Consider the following 22,269-nt stretch of genomic DNA (forward strand, 5'->3'; position numbering starts at 1 on the left):
ATAATGTGCATGCTAGTCATAAGACAACACATCAGCAAGCTGGGTATGGTGGCACAGTCCTGTAATCCCTGGACTTGAGGTGCTGAGGCAGGAGGATTGCCGTGAGTTCAAGGTCAGGCAGAAAGCTCCCATTTCCCATGCACTGAATGTCAAGCACTGCCCTAAGTACCTGTAAATACATAAATGGTTTCTAATCCCTGCAGTCCTATGGGGTGGGCTAACTAATATTCGGTCAGCTACCTGCACATTGACAGGCCATAGTAAGTACCTTTAGTTAGTCCACTGTTGTGTAATCCTCACAGTAACTATGGGGTGGGTTCACAGCAGGTTAGTTATCTCATGCTGAAGTTTAGAAAAATGAATTAACTTGCCAAAGTTCCTACAACTGAGAAGTTGCAGCTAGGAATTAAACTCAGGTCCATTAGTCTGGAAGGCTGGCTCTTCAGCTAGCATGCTAAAACCAGATGGGGATTCCACTGCTGATTTCCTTTGTGGATTCCAAATGCTTCAAGTCCTTTGTTAGGACCATAGCCTAAGCGTTTCCAGCACTACAGGTGGGACCATAATTGGAAACAGTAGGGTTGTACAAGACTGAAACACTTGATGGAGGGAATGCCTTCTAAGTGCCAAGCACCTGTAAGGTGACATGCCTATAGATGAGGTGACCAAAGTAAAATACAGCTGCCTGAGGCCTTGCAGCTGCTTGGGATGAACTGAGACAAAAGACCCCATTCGTTTGATGTTGATGGTTCATGTGCTCCAGCAGGTGTGCTGTGCCTTGCTGTACATAGGCTAACACAAAGATGAATCAGCAGCTGACTTTACCCTTGAATTTGTAGTCCAAAAATTTAGATACAACCCCTAAAATCTCTATGCTAAGTGGAAAATGTCCTAGTGTGTCGGACTAATATCTCAAGTTCATGTCTCCTAGCCCTCAGCATTTTTTAGTATCTTCGAGAAAACTGTAAGTGATATACTCATTTTTGGGTTAAGGTGGCTGGTGCTGGTAATTAAATTGGTCCGTTAGGCTGTCTGGGGGCCACATATTGGTACTTGGACTCGGTGAACCCCAAAGAAAGCCCATACACAAGCCCTATTCCACGCGGCGTGTGGGCAGACGATTGGGTATACCGAAGGAACATGCCCAGATGGAAGGGGGTAGCTGCGACCGCAGGATGGGCCGAGACTGGACTCTGAAGCCTGGGAGGAAGGCCGAGATGGCGCATTCAGGGCCGCACGGCGGGAGGTGGAGGGGACAGCGCTGGCTGACAAGAGGATTCTCTGGGATTCACTCACAATGCCTCAAAAGAGGCTCGGTGGAGAAAGGATGAGGTCCTTTCGGTTTGTTTCTTGAGGCAGGATCTCGCCATGTAGCCCAGCCTACTTCAGCCTCGAACGTGCGGCCATCCTCCCGCCTCTGCCTACCGGGTGCTGGGCCGCTGTGAGTGTACCACCGCGCCCTGCACGGATGTGGCTCCAGAGCGGGCCCGCCCAAGCAGTCGCAGGCCCTGAGATCACACCGAACGCCCTGAGATGGCAGAGTCCGGCCGCGTGCGGCCAATCGCCAGCAGCGAGGCCGGCAAGCCAACCGCTAAGGCGCCTCAGACAGGCCCGCCCACTCCGCCGCACCCGAGTTCTCATTGGCGCCTCTCACTTTCTCCTCGGATTGGCTACCTCTAGGATCAAATAAGCAGGGGCTAGGATCTACTTCCGGTGACAGTCAGCTGGGACCCGGAAGAACCCCACTGGCGCGGCTTTCCAAAACTCTTCCCCCGCTGCTCATGAGATGGAGGCATGCGCCGGGAGCTCTGGGGGCGGGGCCACATCAGAAGGAAGAGGCGGGGCTTGCTCCACAGCAAAGCTGAGCCGGCCGGGGAGGACTTTGGTTCCCGGCAGGAGGCTGGCCCACAAGGAGAGGGAGAATCGAATTAAACCGGGACCGGCCTTACACCAGAGCTAGAGTGTCTAGGACCCAAGGTGCTACACCCCGAGGGGACGTGGTCCCTTGCGAGCGAGGCCTTTAGGGCTGAGGTAGGTCGGTTCTGAGTGGACTGGGTCGTGATGTGCAGGAGACTGCCATCTGAATGTTATTCGTCTCTTGTCCGCCTGGCAGCATGAGGCATCGCACCCTAACCTCCAGCCCGGCCCTCTGGGCCTCTATACCGTGTCCACGCTCCGAACTGCGTCTAGACCTGGTTTTAGCTTCTGGACAGTCCTTCCGGTGAGTGTCTGCGCTTGGGAGGACCCTTCCCTGGGACGCTGACCCCCTCAGAGCTGCCCACCAGAAATGCAAAAAAAAAGTGATGGGAGTAAGAATGTTGGGAGTGATGGATGAGAGTGCACTCTGGAGTATGAGCACTGGCGGTGAGCCTGTTACCTCCTTTATGAAGTAGATGTACTGAGCGTGCGGGGCTGTGAGGACCATGCAGTAAGAATCAGTGGGAAAGCTGAGGGATGTAGCTCAGTGATTAGAGCCCTTGCACAGGACTCTAGGTTCAATCCCCAGTGCCTTTTTTTTTTTTTTTTTTTTTTTTTTAGATGAAAAACACACTACTTTTGCTTTATAACAAATAAGTCGGCTTTGGGGTGGGACATTTGTAAGACAGGAAGGACCTTACAGAGCAGAAAATGGATAACTGAGTTCTGGTGCTCAGGTGGAGGGAGCAAAGCCCTGAACACTGGAGTGGCGTGCTGGCAGATCAAGTATGGACACTGACTCAGACCGAGGAGCGGCTCTATTGTACTGTGTACCGAGAAGACAAGAGCCAGGTGGGCAAGCCCACCCTAGAGGAGCTGGACGCCCTACACAAGTACTTTCAGCTGGATGTCAGCCTGGCTCAGCTGTATAGCCAATGGGCTTCTGTAGATTCCCACTTCCAAAAAGTGGCTCAGAAATTCCAAGGTGAGGACAAGGGGCAGGGATGGTGGCTTTTGTACATTGGTTAAGTTACAGCTCTGTGACTCAGTTTACCTTCTGTAAAATGGAGATAGCGGGCCAGTGAGATGGCTCAGCAGATAAAGGCGCTTGCCATGCAAGCCTGATGGCCTTATGTTTAGTGCCCAGAACCCATAGTGGAAGGGGAACCAACTACCAAAAGTTGACCTCTAACCTCCACTCAGGAGCCATGGCGCTCATTATGCCCGCACTCACATATCCATGATAATAACAAATAAATAAAATTTACTTATTAAAGTGATTGGAAACAAGGTGAGGTGGTCCTTCAGGTTCCTGCTTTGCAGAGGAAACTGCCAGACATTCTACAGGACACAGGGGAAAGTGACTGAGAGACTCTAGATCTGTAGGCTGAAGATGGATGCCCCAACAATGCAGAGGAACTTTGGATGACTGTCCAGGCAGCCAGCTGTCTCTGTCATTCTACATTTTTGGAAGTTGCTTAAAATGTACTTCCTGTTTTCTTAGGTAATATTATATCCTTCTGGGGTCTTTAATGTAGTTAAAGACTAGATATAATTTTCCTTGGTTATGATAAAAGATAAATTAGATATGAAACTTTAGACTCACAAATATAGGATAGATGACAAAATGTTTAATTTTGCCAAATACAAATAGACTAGATATTGTAACTAATTCTTGCTTGATAACTATTTGTTATATACAATTTTACTATATTAAAGCTAAAACCTTCGGCCGGGCAGTGGTGGCGCACGCCTTTAATCCCAGCAATCGGGAGGCAGAGCCAGGCGGATCTCTGTGAGTTCGAGGCCAGCCTGGACTTCCAAGTGAGTTCCAGGAAAGGCGCAAAGCTACACAGAGAAACCCTGTCTCGAAAAACCAAAAAAAAAAAAAAAAAAAAAAAAGCTAAAACCTTCAAAAAAAATAAAGTGATTGGACAAGTACTTAGTACATTGCTGTTGTTATTATATTAGTTTTTTTTTTGTTTTGTTTTGTTTTTTTCAAGACAGGGTTTCTCTGTGTAGCTTTGCACCTTTCCTGGAACTCACTTGGTAGACCAGACTGGCCTCGAACTCACAGAGATCCACCTGCCTCTGCCTCCCGAGTGCTGGGATTAAAGGTGTGCGCCACCACCGCCCGGCTGTTATTATATTAGTGATGATGATGATGATCACCACAGTTAAATAAAGATGTGGGGCCTAATCCTGGCTATGTGTCCTGGAGCAGGTGACATCATTCATTCTGTCATTATATTCAAAAATGCATTTGCTCTTTGGGGCTATAGGAAGGAAAAAAATGGACACAGAGCCCTGCTCTTATGGTGATTGCATTGTGGATTTTTTTCTCAGTGGAATGGCATGGCCACTCAGATCTCACAGGATGCCATGAGACAGCAGAGATCTAGCACTGATTTCGCTCCCTCATTCTCCTGGGGCCTCTAAATGTAGTATCTGATGTGGAGGGATTCGAGGAAGCCAATCCTAAAACAGGTGTGTCTGCTCCCCTGCCCTGCTGACTTGTAGGTGTGAGACTGCTGAGACAAGACCCCACAGAAAGCCTTTTCTCCTTCATCTGTTCCTCCAACAACAACATTGCTCGAATCACTAGCATGGTAGAACGGCTGTGCCAGGCCTTTGGACCTCAACTCATTCAGCTTGATGATGTCACTTATCATGGCTTCCCCAGCCTTCAGGCCCTGGCTGGTGAGTAGGTGGGTCCCCTTCAGCATTTGGATAGGAAGACTTTTTCAGTTCTCTCCAAGCTACCAGCTCCTATCCCAAAACTTCCCACCGTCCCAAACACTGTCTCCATCCAGAACCGCCATACTTTGTCTGATCAGTCCCAGTTCCAACTCATCCTCAGATCTCATCCCTGAACTGTCAGCACTAGTTGGCTATTTGCCAGTATATTCAGTAGTAGCTCATTAGAGAAACATCTGTACACAGTGTTCAGTAGTTTAGGGTTACAGGCATATGATCTGAGACATACTGTCTAGATCTGAATCCTAGCTCTGACACTTGAAAATGTTATTTAGCACGTGTGTGCTTCAGTCTTGAATCTGTGAAATGGAATATAATATTACATATTCTGTCAGAATCGTGAGGCTTGAATAAAGGGAGATACATCCTGCATCCAGCAGTGTTTGGCACACAGGAAATACATGGAAAACTTAAGCTGCTGTCACTATGGTGAACCCAACTCACTTGTCCTGTAAGGCAAGTACATTGCTTAGCAGATATGAAGACTTAGCTAGGTGAAGTGCTTAGGGACTAAATAGCAAGGTGCCTGCCTCGGGTACTCTCTCAAACGGGGTGGGGTTTTGGTGCTAAGAAGGGTCTTAAGTCTCTGCTCTTGACTTAACAATTGTAAGTCTTTGCCAGGAGGTGGTGGCACATGGCTTCAGTCCCAGAACTTGGGAGGCAGAGGTAGGTGGATCTCTGAGTTTGAGGCCAAACTGGTCTACAGAGTGAGTTCTAGATAACCAGGGCTACACAGAGAATTCCTGTCTCAGAAAATAATAATCGTAATCATAAGTCTTCAAGGAATGCATTCACTCTCTAAGCTTGGCTAAACTTATTTATAGGATGGAAATATCAGTTTCTATTTAGAAGGGGTTGGGAGTGAATAAACTGGTGGTGAGGCATTGAAAAGGAATGAGTTTAAGAACGTAAGCACTGCTGTCTCCACCTGAGTGAGAGATCTTATCTCCATCGTGCCCTTTCTTTGTGTTGGAGAGGTGGGGAATCAGTGGGTGAGTAAGTAGGTAGTGTTTACATGTATGTGTGCATGTGTATGAATGCATGTGTTCCTGGAAGTCAGAGATCAGTGTCGGGTATTTTCCTCAGTTGCTCTTAGTTGTTTCGTTTTGATTAAAAAAAAAGTTTATGTTGTATGTATGAGTGTTTTGCCTACATGTATACATGTGTGTACAGTGTGGACGTGCTGGTGCCCACAGAGGTCAGTATAAAGTGTCAGGTCCCCTAGAACTGGAGCTACTGGTGGTTGTGAAGCATCATGTAGATGCTAAGAACTGAAGCTGGGTCCTCTATAAGGGCACCAAGTGCTCTTAACTGCCGAGCCATCTCTCCAGCCCACTTCACCCCTTCTAAGCCCTTACGTCCTCTCTCTGTAAAATGTGCAGCATAGCGATGCTGTCATTAGGATCCTTAAGTAAGCATAATGTAGTTTGCCATCAGTGTGTGACACACAGCTCTTGCTGTTGTTATCATTTCTTTATAAATTATTTTGTGAGTGTGTGTGAGTGCAAGTGCACGTACACACATGAGATCAGAAAACAGCTTTGCAGAAGTCAGTTGGTTCTTTTGAGGCAAGTCTCTAGTTTCTGTCATTGAGCTGCATGCATATCCAAGCTGGCTGGCCTGTGAGCTTCCAACAGATTCTCCTGTCTCTGCCTCCCATCTCACCTTAAGAGTGCTGGGATCACAGATGTGAACCTCTCCGTCTGCCTTTGTATGTGGACCCTGAGGATTGGACTCAAGTCATCAGGCTTATGCAAAAGTGCATTTGCCTGCCGGGCCATCTACCGATCTGCGTCAGGTTTTTAGGCCATGGATGTGAGCGCTTCTTGAATAAAGCTAAAGAACTCAGGTGGGGGGTCCTCCAGAGTAGGAGGCCTCAGCTCCTGCTTCAGAGCCCAACACAGGGGACGCACCAAGAACATTTATGGGGACAGAGCTCAGGTCTTAACTGTTTCCTTTTCACATCCTACTGTCCACTGGCTCCTAGAGACAGTAAATAAGGAAGGGGTACCTAGAGAAGCATTGAGGTGGGGTACATTATACACTAGCCTGGGACAGGAACAAAGCAAGGATACCTGACCCCTCCTTTCCTCTCTATCCCCACAGGTCCAGAGGTAGAGGCTCACCTCAGAAAGCTGGGCCTGGGGTACCGGGCCCGCTATGTATGTGCCAGCGCCAAAGCCATCCTGGAAGAGCAAGGTGGGCCAGCTTGGCTGCAGCAGCTTCGAGCAGCCCCTTATGAAGACACCCACAAAGCCCTCTGCACCCTGCCCGGGGTGGGCACCAAGGTGAGACCGCAGAGAAGTAGGACATGCCCTCTTAACCATACTGAGAGGAGGAGAGGTAGAAACAAGGCAGACCCGAGTGTCCAGGGGAGCCCGACTCTTGGAGGAAGCACAGGAAGGACAAAGGAGTAGCAAATGTTTTATTAGAAACAGAAGCAGAGAGTATAAAAGAGGCTGCACCTGAGCCGGGCGGCGGTGCCGCACACCTTTAATCCCAGCACTCGGGAGGCAGAACCAGGTGGATCTCTGTGAGTTCGAGGCAAGCCTGGGCTACAGAGTGAGTTCCAGGACAGGGTCCAAAGCTACACAGAGAAAAACCAAAAAAAAAAAAGAGGGGGTTGCACTTTGGATAAATTCTTAGAAAGGTCCTTTGTGTTGGTGCTTTTATGTACATTACTGTATGTATGCAGAAATTTCTGGAGGGAAGAACAGGCAAGTTAATACTGGTTACTTTTGGGAAGACAAATGGAAAGATGTTTCTGTTTTTCATTTTTTCTTTTCTTGAAATTACATGTGCTTACAGAATGTTTTGTTGATGTCAATAGATTTATCTAGAAGACAATTGGAATTTATAACTTGTCTTTACTCTTTATACTCCTCTCTTGCTTAAAATGAATTTTCAGGAACTAGATGGATGGTCCAGAGGTTAAGAGCACTTGCTGCTCTTCCAGAGGACCCAAGTTGGATTCCCAGCACCCATGTCAGGTGGCTTTCAATAACTACCTCTCACTCCAGTCCTAGGGGATCTGATACCCTCTTCTGGTTTCCATGGTCACCTGAACACACATGGCATACACACACACAAATAAAAATAAAAACAAATCTTTTTTTGGGTTTTTTGTTTGTTTGTTTGTTTGTTTGTTTGTTTGTTTGTTTGTTTTGAGACAGGGTTTCTCTGTAGTTTTGTGCCTTTCCTGGAACTCACTTTGTAGACCAGGCTGGCCTCGAACTCACAGAGATCTGCCTGGCTCTGCCTCCCGAGTGCTGGGATTAAAGGCGTGCGCCACCACCGCCCGGCAAAAAACAAATCTTTTAAAAATAAAATAAAATGAATTTTTGGTACTGGCCACGAAGCCTGACAACCTTAGTTCAATCCCTGAGATCCACGTGGTGGAAGGAGAAACTATTCCCATAGTTGGCCTCTGACCTCCCTTGGACTCCTGCCCCATGAATAGATAACTATGTACAATTTTTAAATTTTAAATGGATTCACTTAACTTTGAAATTAAAACAAAATTCTGTGTGTGTGTATTTTGCCTGTATGTATGTTTGTATACCACTTGCATGTATGGCTCAAGGAGGCCAGAAGAGGATGTCCGATCTCCTGGAGTCACAGATGGTTGTGAGCCACCACGTGGGTGTTAAGAATTGAAGTCGGGTCTTCTGAAAGAGCAACCAGTGTTCTTAACTGCTGAACCATCTCTTCAACCCCACTGACTTAAAGAATTTTTAATGGAGCCAGGCAGTGGTGGCGTGTGCCTTTAGTCCCAGCACTCGGGAGACAGAGGCAGACAGATCTCTGAGTTCAAGGCCAGCCTGGTCTACAGAGTGAGTCCCAGGACAGCCAGGGCTACACAGAGAAACCCTGTCTCAACAACAACAACAAAAAAGAAATTAATGGGCTGGCATTAAATCTTGGCACTGCCTAATTTCTGCTGTATGATTTGGGCCAAGGCACCCTTCAAAGCCCCCAGTTTTCTTTTTTGTTTGTTTGTTTGTTTGTTTGAGACAGGGTTTCTCCATATAGCCCGGGTTGTCCTGGAACTCCCTCTGTAGACCAGGTTGGAGAGATCCCCCTGCCTTTGCCTCCTGAGTGCTGGGATTAAAAGTGTGCGCACCCCCACCCCCACCCCCCACCCCACCCCACCGGCTGAGCCTGTTTTCTTGTCTCTAAAGAGAGTATGGTCATACCTTCTCCCCAGGTTATATGTTCACTTAGGAACACATCTTCTTGAAGCTGTTTTTAGAAGTAATGGGTAGTTACTGCCTATTGACTGAAAATGCAGAACAGTGCTACCTTAGTGGAAAGAGGAAGCAGATGGCTTTGGATATGGGCCAGATCCTGCCATTTCTCCACAACAGTTCACTCTTTGTCAAAGGTGGCTGACTGCATCTGCTTAATGGCGCTTGACAAACCCCAGGCTGTGCCTGTGGACGTCCACGTATGGCAGATCGCCCAGCGTGACTATGGCTGGCACCCTAACACATCCCAGGCTAAGGGCCCGAACCCCCTGGCCAACAAGGAACTGGGTGAGGAGAGTGTGTGATGCTGGGGCATTGGGCTGAGGTTGGAGAATCTCTGCATTCTTGATCATCTCTCCCGCACTCCCCATCTGAGGATGGAGGGCATGTGGGTCAGTTAATGTAGCCTCCTCGCTTCTAACTTAGGAAACTTCTTCCGGAATCTGTGGGGACCTTATGCTGGCTGGGCCCAAGCAGTAAGTAAACCTGGCTCAGACCCTAAAGGACTTCTCCCTCAGCCCTGCTTGACCCCTGGACTCTTCAACCACCTGTTTGCGTGACTCCCACTCCCACCCCCTCCCCAAGTATTCTCCATTGACCCCAGCCCTGACCTCACATCCCTCCTCCCCATAGAGACTCATTATGTGTCCCTTCCCATAGGTGCTGTTCAGTGCTGATCTGCGCCAATCGAACCAGGCTGGGAAGCCACCAGCAAAGCGCAGGAAGGTCTCTAAGAGGCCAGAAGGCTAGGTAGGACCCAGGAGACCAAAGATGTCATTGGTACCTTTCCTTTGCGCCCCACTTGTCTTCTCTATCCCCACCGTCTCGTGTCAAGAAGGCCCCCACTCCTACCTCAGTCGGTTTTTACAGAAGGGGTGAGGGAGCTGCTTGAGAATACAGAGCCGTCTTGTTTTATCTTCCCTTTATTACAAGAAAGAACAATAAAATAGAAACATTTGTATGGAAAATGCAGTGAAGAGTGAGAGGGAAGGGGTGAGGAGGGATGGGGTAAGAAACTCCCCAGTTCTGGGGTGAGAGGAAGCGGGCTGCCCCCAACCCCTCCCATGAAAGAAACCCTGACTTCCTTGTTCAGTCCATGGCCCTAGAGCTTGGGGGTGGTGCGGGGGGCAGTTCCGAGCCTGGCTCCACACAGCAGTCTCGGCAGCAACAGCCAGCTGCTGGCCCTGTGTAGAGAGAAGAGCAGAGTTGGCCGTGGAGCAGGCGCCAGCTCCAGCCTTACGTTTCCTCACGGACACCTATCCCCTGCCACATGACCCCGGTTCTTACCCCCGGCTGTCGGCGTCAGCAGCTCCCCGTGGCCAGCTGTCTGCCCCTGCCCGTCCTGGCTGGTGCCCAGCTGCAGCCTCCTCATGTGCCGAACCACAGCCGTGGCATTGAAAGCTTGCTGTCGAGAGAGGAGGGGGACTGCTGAAAACGTGCCTGGAGGGCTAGGGGTCGGCAGCAGGAGTCTGGCAGGGACTGCTATCGTCATTCACACCTTACTCAGTGACTCCCTAAATCCTCCCCAGAAAACTAAGGCTTTACTAAGTTATATTCAGTCCTACATACAAGCACATGTATGAAATGTGTACAAAGGAATTCATATTCCTCTAACAAACACTTATGTGTCAAGCACAGCTCTGAGTACATTGTATGGTTATTCATTTAATCCTCACACAATTCTGTCATGCAGCACTTTTGTGTTGTTTCTCTTTTTAGATGGTCTTGCTATGTATCCTCGCCTCAGCCTCCAAAGTGCTGGGATTACAGGCGTATGTATGCTACACACCAGACCAACGAGCCCTGTTTGTTTGTTTGTTTGTTTGTTTGTTTGTTTGTTTGTGACAGGGTCTCACTATGTAGCACTGGCTGTCCTGGAACTCACAGCGATCTGCCTGCCTCAGACTCCCAAGTGCTGAGATTAAAGGTGTTTGCTACTGTACCTGGCTCTGGAAAGCAATATTAACAGCTTTAATTTGTTTCTTTTTTTTCTTTCTTTCTTTTTTTTTTTTTTTTTTGGTTTTTCGAGACAGGGTTTCTCTGTGCGCCTTTCCTGGAACTCACTTTGTAGACCAGGCTGGCCTCGAATTCACAGAGATCTGCCTGCCTCTGCCTCCCGAGTGCTGGGATTAAAGGCGTGCGCCACCACCGCCCGGCTCTTTCATTTTTTTTAAAGATGGGTTCTCATGTAGCCCAGGCTATCCTCCAATTCTACCTCTATCTCCTGAGTCCTGGGATTATAGCATGTGCCACCACCATGTCCAGTTTTATGTGATACTAATGATCCAACTAGGGTTTCATGCATGCTAGGCAATCACTCTGCCAACTGAGCTGTATACTCACCCACCCCTCCTTTTTGAGGCAAGGTTTCATGTTAGCCCAGGCGGGCTGACTGGGCTGACCTTGAATTCCCAATCCTCCTGCCTCACCCTCCCCAAGTGCTGGAATAGTGTTAATTTCAAAGGAGAAAACTGAAGTGCAGAAAGGTTAAGTGGTTTTCATACTTGTTTCTCTCATTTTATATTCAACTTACTCACCTAGATGTCCTACGTGTCTCTCAAGTTGACCATGTACAAAACTAAACCCTCTCAAGACATGTTTCTGCCGTTAGGATCATTATCGTGGTTATGGTACCACTGTCCACATTGCCCCTACCAGAAGATTGGGCCAGCCCTTAACATCTCACTCCCTCAGTGTGCCTTCCATCTTTGTTTTCCTGTGAGTCTGCCTCCTGCCTTCAACCATCCTGTGTTCTTGTTGCTTCTGAGTCAAGCCCCGATATCTGCTACTTCTCTGACATACCCTATTGGGCCTCCCAGGCTTCCCCCCCCCCCCTTGCCTTCTCTGCATCCTGAAAGCAGATCCTTTCTTCAGGACCAGTTCCTGCTCTCAGTCTTTCTGAGATCATCCTCTACAACAGGTGGGTGCTTGACTGTAGCATCCGGGGATCTCAGTGGCCTTTACCAGCTTCTGCAGCCTGGCTCTGACCCTTAGTTCCCTTAGTTCCCTTAGTTCCTCCAGCCCCTCTAGTCCAGCAGGCTAACACTTGGCCACACTCTCTTACCCTGGCCTCTTTGCACCCCTGTTCGTCTGCCTCAAGCATATCCTCTATGCCTGGTTAATTACTAGTGAACCAACAGATCTATGGCCACCTTTCTGACCCTTCTTGGGTCCCATGGGCTGCATCATTAAATCCTGCAGAGTAGACTGTCCCTCCAGAGATGGGGCTCAGAGACCCTCTGTGGACTTTAGAGGTCAAGTGGCCTTTGTTCAGTGAACATAGGAGATTCTTTAGAAAACGTCCCTGGGCAGGTCCTGCATGCACCTGGTACTGGGTGCTGTGCAAGTTGAGTCTGGGGAGGACCAAGGATTAGGAGTGTATGCTGACCTTCCACTTGCTCTTGGCAAAGTTCTTCTTGATCTGCTCGCTCACTGACTGGTGAATATTCTTATCCAGAGCTGTATCTCCTGCAATCCTAGGATGGGGGTATATGCAGTTTGTCTGTGAGGCTGGAGGCAGACCTGGGTTCCCCAAGTCCCACCCTAACATGTCGTTTGGAGTGGGAGCTCTCACCATGGGTGCTGCAAGGCCTGCTCACAGGTGAACCTCTTCTCCGGGTCTTTCTCCATCAAGTGCCGTATGAAATCTTTGGCTGAAGCCCCAAGACAAAAGCAAAAGCATGATCATGCCTGTGGACACCCCCAAAACAGTGCTCACTCCCTCAGATCTCACCCGGCAACAAGACAGTAAGGCCTAGTCTGCTTATGCACCACCCCACACACCCCAGCCTTCTAGTTCCCTCCTTCTTGAGAACATATTTACAGAAGAATCCACTCAGTGCACTCACACTAGTGTGTAAACCACTGTGCAGCCATCATAAGCTAGTCCCTAACTGGGACATGAAATGGGAGGTGGAAATACTTAATGCTGTTTAAGCCTCAGGGAAGTCAGCCTTAGGGGAGGTATTTTTGTAAGTACTGGGTTTGAAGACTAAATGCATGCCTACAGATCTGTCAGATTAGAGGCCCAGCAGAGGGAACCTAAGGTGCAGACAGTGGAGACACCTAAGCAGATGAAGGCCCCTGAGCCCAGACAAGAAGGCAAAAGGCACAAATACCGGAGTCAGAGATGTCGTCCCAGTAAGGAGAGTCAAACTCATACTCGGCCTTCAAAATCTGTTCAAAGAGTTTGGCATCGTTTTCATCGTAGAAGGGCGGGTAGCCACAGAGCCTGGGCAGAGGAGAAACCACCCAGCTTTACATGTACTCACTGGCTTGGAGATGGCGCATTAGGGCAGTGCCAAGAGCCATATGGAACCTGCAGGAAGTTCTCTTCCTTGCCTTGCTCACTTCCATCTGGCAGTCTGGCCTTCTGTCCTTTGAACCTACTGTCCTAAACACCTCTGTGTTTGACATTCTACCCACACCTAAATTGTCTGGATCCTTTACATCATTCAAAAGCCAATCAGATGTTACCTCCACAGAGAGCCCTTGCCTATCTGAAATGACATCTCTCCCTACTCTGCTTGATTTTTCTTTGCTGATTTTTACCAGGTGACACTGTTTTATAGATTTGTTTGCTCATTGATTCTATGGGTCAACTCTTAAAGGGCAGTCACTTGGTTTGGTTTGGTTTCTGCTAAATCCTCAGTGTTTCCCACAGTATTGGAAACATGGCATCTCTTGAATGAAGCCTGTTAGGTTGTTTTGTTTGTTTGTGTGTTTGTATATTGGTATTTGCCTGCATATAAGTCTATTCACCATGCGTATGTATCCACAGAGACAAAAGAAGGCACCAGATCCTCTGGAACTGGAGTTACAGATGGTTGTGAGCCACCGTGTGGGGAATTGAACCTGGGTCCTCTGGAAAAGCAGCAAGTGCTCTTAACCACTGAGCTGTCTCTCCATCCCCCTGCCTGTTAGTATTTAGCTGGTAGATAGAACTGTATAGAAAGAGGGATAAAGCAGGGAAGGCAACTCTAGTCACGGGCCACCCTGACCATGCCCCCACTTACAGGATATAGGCAATGACCCCTATGGACCAGCAGTCCACGGCCTTGCTGTAGGGCTTCTGGGCCAGGACCTCAGGGGCTGTGGAGGGAAAGGGACATGGTGACAAATGTCTGTCCTGCAGCTCCTGGCTCCTTCCTCATCCCAAGCCCCAACCTAGGGCCCTCCGCACCCACGTATCCTGGAGTCCCACAGGCTGTGGAGAGCACACTGCCTGGGTCCTCCATCTTGGAGAGGCCAAAGTCGGAGATCATGATTTTGGAGTCTTCATCCAGGCTGTAGTACAGCAGGTTCTCTGGCTTGGAAGGTAGGAAAGAGGAGAAGGGGCGTCAGAGGTAGCCAGAGGCTAGCAGCCCTGTCTACCCCTCCAAAATCCATTGTGTCTAGCTAGCTAAATCCATCAGAAGCTAGCTAGGGGGCACAGTTTTGCACGCCTGCTGCCCCAACACCCACCCGGGAGGTGAAAGCAGAAGGATCAAGAGTTCAGTGTGCCTTCAGCTAATGCTGAGTGCAAAGGCAGCCTGACATAGAACAAGTGGCAGACGCCTGAATCCTGGCTAACCCAGGTCAGGAGAATGCAAAGTCCAAGGCTTGCCTTGACAACAGTCAGTTCAAGGTCAGCCTGGGCAGTTTAGAACCTGCCTCCATATCAAAAGTGAAAAGAAGAAAGGGTCATGGAATATGTGTAAGGAGAAGGCAGAAGGGAGACTAACTGAGGAAGGAAGGGGAGGAGGAGGACATGGGAGAGGAAAGTCCAGTGACACCTGTGTATGAAGATACCATGATGAAACCCACTGCTTTGTGTGCTCACCTAAAACTGGTAACCAAGGAAAAGCAATGGGATAGATGAAAGAGGCTTTTAAGGGGGAGGGACAGTTGGCATGTAGGTAGAACGCTTGCCTAGCATCATACCTAAGGCCCTAGGCAAAAAAGCAGTGCCACAAAAACAAAAACAAAGCCGAAGGAAATTCTCTAGAAGGCCACAGGTTTTAAAAAGGATTGCAGGAAAGATTTTCCTAGACCTCAGAAACCTCACAGAAATCCCCAGTACCACAAAAATTTTACTTTTTTGCCTCCTATACTGGACCTTAGTAAGTGCCTAACTGATTTTAACCATACCACGTAACCAGCCTGACCAGTCTGAACAAGCCCACTTTACAGATGAGGAAACTAATGCCTTTAGAGGCAGTGATTGACCCAACAGCCAGTTAGGGCATGGCTAGACTTCAGTCTGTTGTGTCCCAGAGCCCCTCCATTCTGGACTGGAGGGTATTTTTTTTCTTCTCTTTTCTTTCTTTGGTTGTTTTTTTTTTTTTTCTTTTGAGACAAATTTTCTCTGTGTAGCCCTGGCCGTCCTGGAACTCATTCTGTAGACCAGGCTGGCTTCAAACTCAGATCTGCCTGCCTCTGCCTCCCAAGTGCTAGGATTAAAGGCGTGGGCCACCACACTTGGCTTGGACTGAAGTGTATAGAGCTTCTCTGAAGCTCTGCTCTCCCATGTGTTCTCTACAAAGAGCAAGTAGGATGTTCCATTATCAGAAAAGTACATGTATGTTAAAATAACAGCCCAGCCCACTTATTTTGTCCTGTCTAATCTGGAATAAGAGGACCTGGTTTAGTGGGTCACAAGAAGTTCGTTTTGCAAATGGGAAGCTGAGGCTCCAGTCCGAGGGGCTGAGAGATGCCCAAGGACAGACAAGGCAGGATTGTCAGGGTGTCCTCCCCCCCCCCCCCCATGCTCCCTTCCCCTGTGCACTATTTACTAGGTCCCTCTATTCTCACCTTGAGATCCCGGTGCACAATGCCCAGGTCATGAAGGTACTTGACAGCATCCAGCACCTGGAAGATGAGGCGGCTGGCATCCCGTTCTGTGTAGAATCCTTTCTCCACAATGCGGTCAAATAGCTCCCCACCTGAAACCCTGCAGCAAGGGACAGGAAAGTCTGGCCCAGAGAGTAGAGCAGCAGGGAGAGGAGTAAGGATAGGCAGACAGGCCACTCACAGCTGCATGATGAGGTAGAGGTGGCCCCCACTCTCATAGATGTCATCCAGGGCTACAATGTTGGGGTGCTTAATCCTAGAAGGAAAAATGAGGTGGTTCAGAGCTTAGGATGGCTCGCCCACTCCCCATCACCTGCATCCAGGGCAGGACACCAAGGTTCTGGAACCCACTGGGAAAAAACTGATGCTGGAGGGTAAGAATGGAAGAGCCAGTGCTGGGCTCTGGTGTCAAACAGATCTGGCCCAGATGCTGCCTCTGCTTAGACACATCTGGATCTAGATCCTGATTCTGCCCAGACAGACCCACACCCAGATCCTGCCTCTGCCACATGCTGCTTGGGAGCTAATATTTTCACTTTGCAACTCTGATGGGAATGTGACTTATAAGTTTCCCGTGTTAACAACCTTGCCAGCCTCCCCTACCCAGAGGTCACCTCCTCAAGTATAGAGAAGGTCTGATTCAGATCTATTCTAGCACCAGGTACAGAGCAGTTGCTTGTAATAGTTGTTGAATGGAATGTCACCTCTCTGAGCCTGAGTGTCTTCATCTATAAAAGACAAGTAACAGGCCTTCAAAACGTCACATGAAGATCACGTGACATAAGGCACCCACCTGCATACAGTCACTACCCCACAAATGAACCAATGATGATTGGTCTTGGTGGGGAGGAAGACCTGGCTGTCCCACAGACTTGCTGTGTGACTTTGGGCAATTCTCTCGCCCTTGCTGACCTCACTATCCCACCCACCCCAATAAGGGAAATGAAATGACCATCTCCTCTGTCCAGATAGGAAATGGTAGCAAATGCTTGCTATAAGCTTTGCAGGTTTCCTGTCAGCATGAACATACCAGTTGGTTGCTAATTTAGTCAGGAGGTCAGCAAATAGTCTGCTTTACTGTATGAGAGAAGCTTAGGTGGGGAGAGAGCTCTGTGGGTAGTTGATCTTGTGGCCCCATGAACAGATTCACCCAATAAAAACAAGCCCTAGGGGGCTGGAGAGATGGCTCAGAAGTTAAGAGCACTGGCTGCTCTTTCAGAGGTCCTGAGTTCAATTCCCAGCAACCACATGGTGGCTCACAACCATCAATAATGAGATCTGGTGCCCTCTTCTGGCCTGCAGGCATATGTGTGGACAGTACACTGTATACATAATAAATAAATAAATCTTAAAAAAAAAAAAAAAGCCCTAGCATCTCAGTTTCATCTGGGAGGTTAGCTCTGTGCCAGTCACTCCCTGCCAGAGGTCCCTGTGAGGAGCAGAAGTCAAAGGATTTCTAAAACAGGAACAAAAGGGGTGGTCAATGCAGGACCCACACACTTGTGCAAGACGGCGATCTCGTTCTCCATGCTGCCCTCTTTGCCCTCCAGGGCCTTCTTGGCAATGCATTTGATGGCCACCAGCTTCTGAGTCCTCTTGTCCTCTGCCAGGATTACCTCTGAGAAGGCACCCCTGTGAGATAGAGGTTTGCAAGGTGAGGAGCTAGAATCCCGGCTTCCCTTGCTCTCTCCTCTACAGGTCTGTAGCCTACATGACCACCTATGTTATTCAGCACTCAGCTACCCCGTGGCTCCAGACCTGGTCAGTTGGATGGTCGGTCCCTGCTCAATAACTGGTCAAATACATGCCAGTTTCCTGGCATTGTGAATGAGGTACTCTCCTAGTAAGCTGGTGGGATGTAAACCTGGAGTAGATGACAGGTATCTTTGTCAGTGCTTGGGGAGACCCTGTTTCACACTGAAGCCAACCAGAGGAAGCCAGGCTGGGGAAATAGACAATTTTCTGATAACATGTGAGCCAACTGGGCCTGAACTCTACCCCTGTGATATTTAATTATGTGTGTGATTGATTGATTCTTTTTCTGTTAAAAGTCAATTTGAATTGTGGGTAATTTAATGCCCTTTAGAACCTCAGAATCAGACCATTACCTGAGAATGTTTTGAAATGCAGAATCTCAGGTCTTACCCACCCCAGACTTCCTAAATCAAATGCTGCATTTTAACTAGGTCCATGGGTGATCTGTATGTTCAGTGAGTTTAAGAGGCAGTGGTTTATCCCAGACTCAGCAACAAATACGTCCATTCATACTGGCACTCACTGATCAAGGAGGATTTGCTAGGGTATTATTTCTATATCTATTTGCTTTCCCTGGGAGAATAAGAAGTCCTAAGTCAAACTCATCCCTCATGGTAGCATTCTGGTAATTGAGGACAACTAGTGACTGATCACAACATTGGTCTTCATTCTTGGCTCTCCAGTTTGACCCCACACTATGGCTAGTCTTTTTTTTTTTTTTTTTCAGATTTATTTACTTTGTGTATGAGGGTTTTGCCTACATGTATGTCTATACCACATGTATACCTGGTGCCCCATAAGGGTCAGAAGAGGGCATCAGAGCCCCTGGATCTGGAGTTACAGATGCTTGTGAGCCACCATCAGCTCTGAGAACTGAACCTAGTCTTCTGCAAGAGCAGCTAGTGCTCTTAACTGCTGAGCCATCTCTCCAGCACCTGTGGCCAATCTTAAACGCCTTCCTCTGTCCTGAGAAACGACCTCTTGCCTCCTTAGCCTATTTCAAGGTTTTGCATTCTCTGCCCCTTTCCATCTCTGGCTGCTTCAACTCCTCCCAGCCCTATGAGCTCCAGCAGACTCTGCCTCCTTCTAGGCAGCCTGGCCTCTGAGCCTTTGCATGCACTGTTCCCCCTGCCTTGAATTACCTTCCTTCTTTCTGACAAGCACAAGCCTGTCCATCTTATCTGTCAGCCTCCAGATCTCATGTCTCCTTCAGGAAGTGTTCTCCAGCCAGAAGAGACTACTTGGCTTCTACAGCCTCAGTAAGATCAAAATATACATCTTCCTGTCATTTTGTGTCTGTCTGTCTGTCTCTCTGTCTCTCTAAGACCACCTTGTAAAGGGAAGAAACCTGGTTTGAGTTAAATTTGGATTTTCACTATCAAGAACAGCCATGCCCAGCCTCAGTTTCCAAACCTAAGTCAGAAGAGCTGCTCTTGGCAGCAAGGTAGATAAACGACCCTTTCATTCTCCTGTACTCTTCTCTTCAAAAGGAATCTTGGCTGTACAAGAGAGGCCCCATCTTACCCACTGTTAGCCAAAAACAAAAAGCTGGACTAGTCTGCACCATTTCCTACCAACTACAGCCCTGGTCTGTAGGAAAAGGGAAGTGCTGGTCAACTGACCAGAGGAAGCACCACCCCAGACTCAGCCTCTCCAGCCATCCGGCCTAAGAGTGAAGCCCTGCCGGGCGGCGGTGGCACACACCTTTAATCCCAGCACTCAGGAGGCAGAGACAGGCGGATCTCTGTGAGTTTGAGGCCAGCCTGGTCTACAGAGTGAGATCCAGGAAAGGCACAAAGCTACACAGAGAAACCCTGTCTCGAAACCCCCCACCCCCCCATCCCACCCCACCCCCCCCACCCCCACAAAAAAGTGAAGCCCTTCCTAATTCTGTCCCCGGCTCAGACATTGCTCTCCCACTCCACCCCCACCCTGAGACTCACGTGCCCAGAACATCTCGGAAGTCATAGATATCCCTAATGTCTTCTGCCTGCTTCCACCTGGGGCCTTCCACTGCCCCTGGCATGGCCCACTGCCCTCCAGCCACAGCCAGGGCTCCTGGAAGGGAAACGGAGGGAGAGATTCAGAGGGCTAGCCTCCCTGAGAATCTATGGCATGTCCCATTACTATTCAGCCATCACGAGTTCATTCATCCCTTGATCTGCTCATTGACGCAGTTGTTCAGCCTTCACTAGTCATTTGTTCATTCAACATTTGTTCCAAAATTCTTATGCCTAGAGAAACAATCATTCCCACTGGCAGCAAACTTCTCAGTGTTCGTGCATTCCTTCACTTCTTCATTCTCTGTTTTGCCCCAGTCTTTCTCTGAATCCTAACACCCAAGGAAACCCTCCCCTCGAGGGAGATAGCAGATAAAACCACAGAGCAGCTAGAAGCAGCACCCTGGAGGAACCCTCTGCCCAGAAGCAGTGATGCCCCAGTCTCATCCTAGGAAAGGCTGGGGTGTCTCCTCTCCCTCCTCCTTGCCACCCTAGCCTCTTGGAAATCAGGTTTCCGGCAGCCTGGGCTTCCAGCAATATCTCAGCCACGTTTTTAAATAGCTCTTTCTCACTGTTACCAAGGCAACATCAGCCACAGCTGGAACTCCCCAGGCTAGCCCTCCTGACTCCTGTCTGTGTCCCAGCAGCCTGAAAACTGGTCCCACCCATCCCCTCCTGGGCTGACCTTCTGTATCTTGGACCTTTCCCTAGACTTCTCTGTCTCATCCTACAAGAGAGGGTGGGTTCTCTCCCCATGTATCAGTGGAAACTAGGAAGCTGAGGTTGGAGATGGATAGGGTGAGTCCAAAGTTGCCCAAGAGACACCCAGCCATGGTCCCAGCTAAGCTTGCTGAGGGCAAAGGCTGTCTTCTGTTGGTTCAGTAGAAAACTAAACTGGGGATTATTCAGAAAACAAACTCTCGACATCCCAGAATCACAGAGGGTGTGGCCAAATAGAGCCCCCCATACCCCCATAGTTCTGGGAAGATGCCCTCCTTCTGTTTCCTCTGGGAAAGACGAAGGGAAGGCACCCTGGCCAGAACTGTCCACTCCTTGAATGGGACCTCGTTCCCCAAGCGTTGGCCAGCCAGCCATCCCAGGACCAAAGGCTTCTAGGAAAAGAGCCAATGATGAATTCAAGAAGTAAAGTGGACTCACCTGAGGCCAACACTAATGACTCTCAGTTCCACACGCTGCAGCAGACACTGTACATCAGGACTTACATGAATCCTGAGCCCAAACACCTGCCTTCTAGACCCAGCACACTACACACCATGACGCCCGACTATATGCATACACCCAGACATCAACATACGTGTTCATATATACGGTCCCCAGGCACCCTCATGCTCTCACATACCTGTTCGTCCAAACGCCCCTCACCCAGACCCCTTACACTCCAATACTGATTCCATGTACACATGAACAAGGTGGCATCCATTCCCACATACCAGACTTGGCAACTTCAATCCTATCTACACCCTCCAGCCCCTCTGCCCAGTGCCCTACACAGCAAACCAAGCCTTAACTCTCTACCTAACTCTAAACATCTTTAGATCAGAACCAAACCTCCCCCAATTCTGACTTAACCACCTACTCTGCAAGCCAGACATCAGTGTGTGTGTGTGTGTGTGTGTGTGTGTGTGTATCCTTGAACACCATTTATGCAACAAAACATGAATTCCCAGACACCCTTACACAACTGAAGCACATGCCTGCTTCAGGGAACCCCTCACGTACCCTCCCCCATCACCACTTCCAAATGCCTACGCCCTTCCAGTCCGGCCTAGCGCTCGGACATAAGCGCACACAGCCCCCCTCCCCACCCTGTTCTGACACCCAGGCAGTATCCCTGGAGGTCACCTAGCACCTGATGGGACTGGGACGGAGGTGGGAGAGAAAGGCCCAACCTTATTCAGTCCAGGATCCAGGCGCCCCTCCCACCCTCGGGCTTCAGTACCCTGTGGCTGGGGCTCCCAGCGGCACAGAGCAGGGCAGACCCCAGATGTACCTGCGGCTGCCCCGCGTCGGGGCTGGCTGCGAGGGCCGAGGTGGCTGGTGCGGAGCTCCCGCCGCGTCTGTGCCTGGTCAACCGGCCTGCTCAGTCGCTGGCGCTTGGCTGGGGCTCGGCTCTCTCCGCCCGCCTGCGGCTCTGATGTCAATGGAGGAGGAGCCTGAGGCAGAGGACTGGGAGTCGAGGGGACGCGCTCTCGGACTGGAGAAGGGCCCCAGTGATTCTACTACAGCCCTTGCAAAATGCTTCCTTGCCCTTTGTCTTCAGCAGGACTCTTGTCAGCGCAGACAAGTGAGGGCCAGAGATGTCTTGAAATCAGCAGTTGGTCAGTGGCAGATGGTATTCGAACCGACATTTATGAGATGCCAGAGGCTGGCCAGTTTGAGCCTGGAGTTGCTTTCAGAACAGTTCTGGGACCTCCCTTAGGGTTCTTAGGCTTCTATCCCCTCTCCCCACCCTGTAGTGGTAAAAGGGAGCTGGGCCCTTGGAAAGTTCAGAAGACTAGTAAGGGACTGGTAAAATGAAGATCCGCAATATCCCATTTGATAGGCAGGTAAACTGAAGCTCCAAGTCAGTGGAAACAGAGCTAAGGCTCTGATTCTCGCACACTTGCAGGTACTGCTCAAAGGGACTAGGGAAGAGAGGTGGGAAGGGGGAGGTGGAGTTAAATCTGGATCCTTAAGGAAGCAGGCCAAAGAGGACCACAGTGCCATGTGACAGACCCGTGGCTGGGAGCCAGGATGGGGAG

The 22,269-nt window shown here is 49.4% G+C and overlaps 2 protein-coding genes and 1 long non-coding RNA gene across 6 annotated transcripts in view; 1 reads left to right on the plus strand and 2 right to left on the minus strand.

Moving 5' to 3' along the window:
* Positions 1–1,626, minus strand: part of LOC131907275 (uncharacterized) — a 43,245-nt gene extending 41,619 nt beyond the window's left edge. Inside the window, exon 1 of the long non-coding RNA XR_009378354.1 lies at positions 1,297–1,626. This is a non-coding gene — a long non-coding RNA (uncharacterized LOC131907275). The remainder of the gene's footprint in view (positions 1–1,296) is intronic.
* Positions 1,627–1,729: 103 nt separating this feature from the next.
* Positions 1,730–10,724, plus strand: Ogg1 (8-oxoguanine DNA glycosylase). Of its 4 annotated transcripts, none has more exons than XM_059258350.1 (7): positions 1,730–2,221; positions 2,655–2,902; positions 4,438–4,617; positions 6,781–6,962; positions 9,059–9,209; positions 9,348–9,401; positions 9,557–9,675. In XM_059258350.1, the coding sequence occupies exons 1-7, from the start codon at positions 2,085–2,087 to the stop codon at positions 9,673–9,675; spliced, it is 1,071 nt and encodes a 356-aa protein (XP_059114333.1). In that variant the 5' UTR covers positions 1,730–2,084. The 4 variants fall into 4 exon arrangements, with proteins under 4 accessions (XP_059114333.1, XP_059114334.1, XP_059114332.1 ...); XM_059258349.1 differs by having other exon boundaries at positions 1,734–2,221; positions 9,348–9,397; positions 9,582–10,713; XM_059258352.1 differs by lacking the exon at positions 1,730–2,221 and having other exon boundaries at positions 2,706–2,769; positions 9,348–9,397; positions 9,582–10,724.
* On the minus strand, positions 9,829–21,646 carry Camk1 (calcium/calmodulin dependent protein kinase I). The gene is made up of 12 exons (XM_059258348.1): positions 21,519–21,646; positions 19,451–19,565; positions 17,253–17,384; positions 15,934–16,008; positions 15,714–15,852; positions 14,104–14,230; positions 13,937–14,012; positions 13,040–13,152; positions 12,496–12,574; positions 12,310–12,397; positions 10,209–10,326; positions 9,829–10,105 (listed from the first exon to the last, which is right to left on the minus strand). The coding sequence occupies exons 2-12, from the start codon at positions 19,531–19,533 to the stop codon at positions 10,011–10,013; spliced, it is 1,125 nt and encodes a 374-aa protein (XP_059114331.1). The 5' UTR covers positions 19,534–19,565; positions 21,519–21,646; the 3' UTR covers positions 9,829–10,010.
* Between the last annotated feature and the right edge of the window lie 623 nt (positions 21,647–22,269).

Source organism: Peromyscus eremicus, chromosome 3 (genome assembly GCF_949786415.1).
Source record: "Peromyscus eremicus chromosome 3, PerEre_H2_v1, whole genome shotgun sequence".
In the NCBI taxonomy this organism is placed as follows: domain Eukaryota; kingdom Metazoa; phylum Chordata; class Mammalia; order Rodentia; family Cricetidae; genus Peromyscus; species Peromyscus eremicus.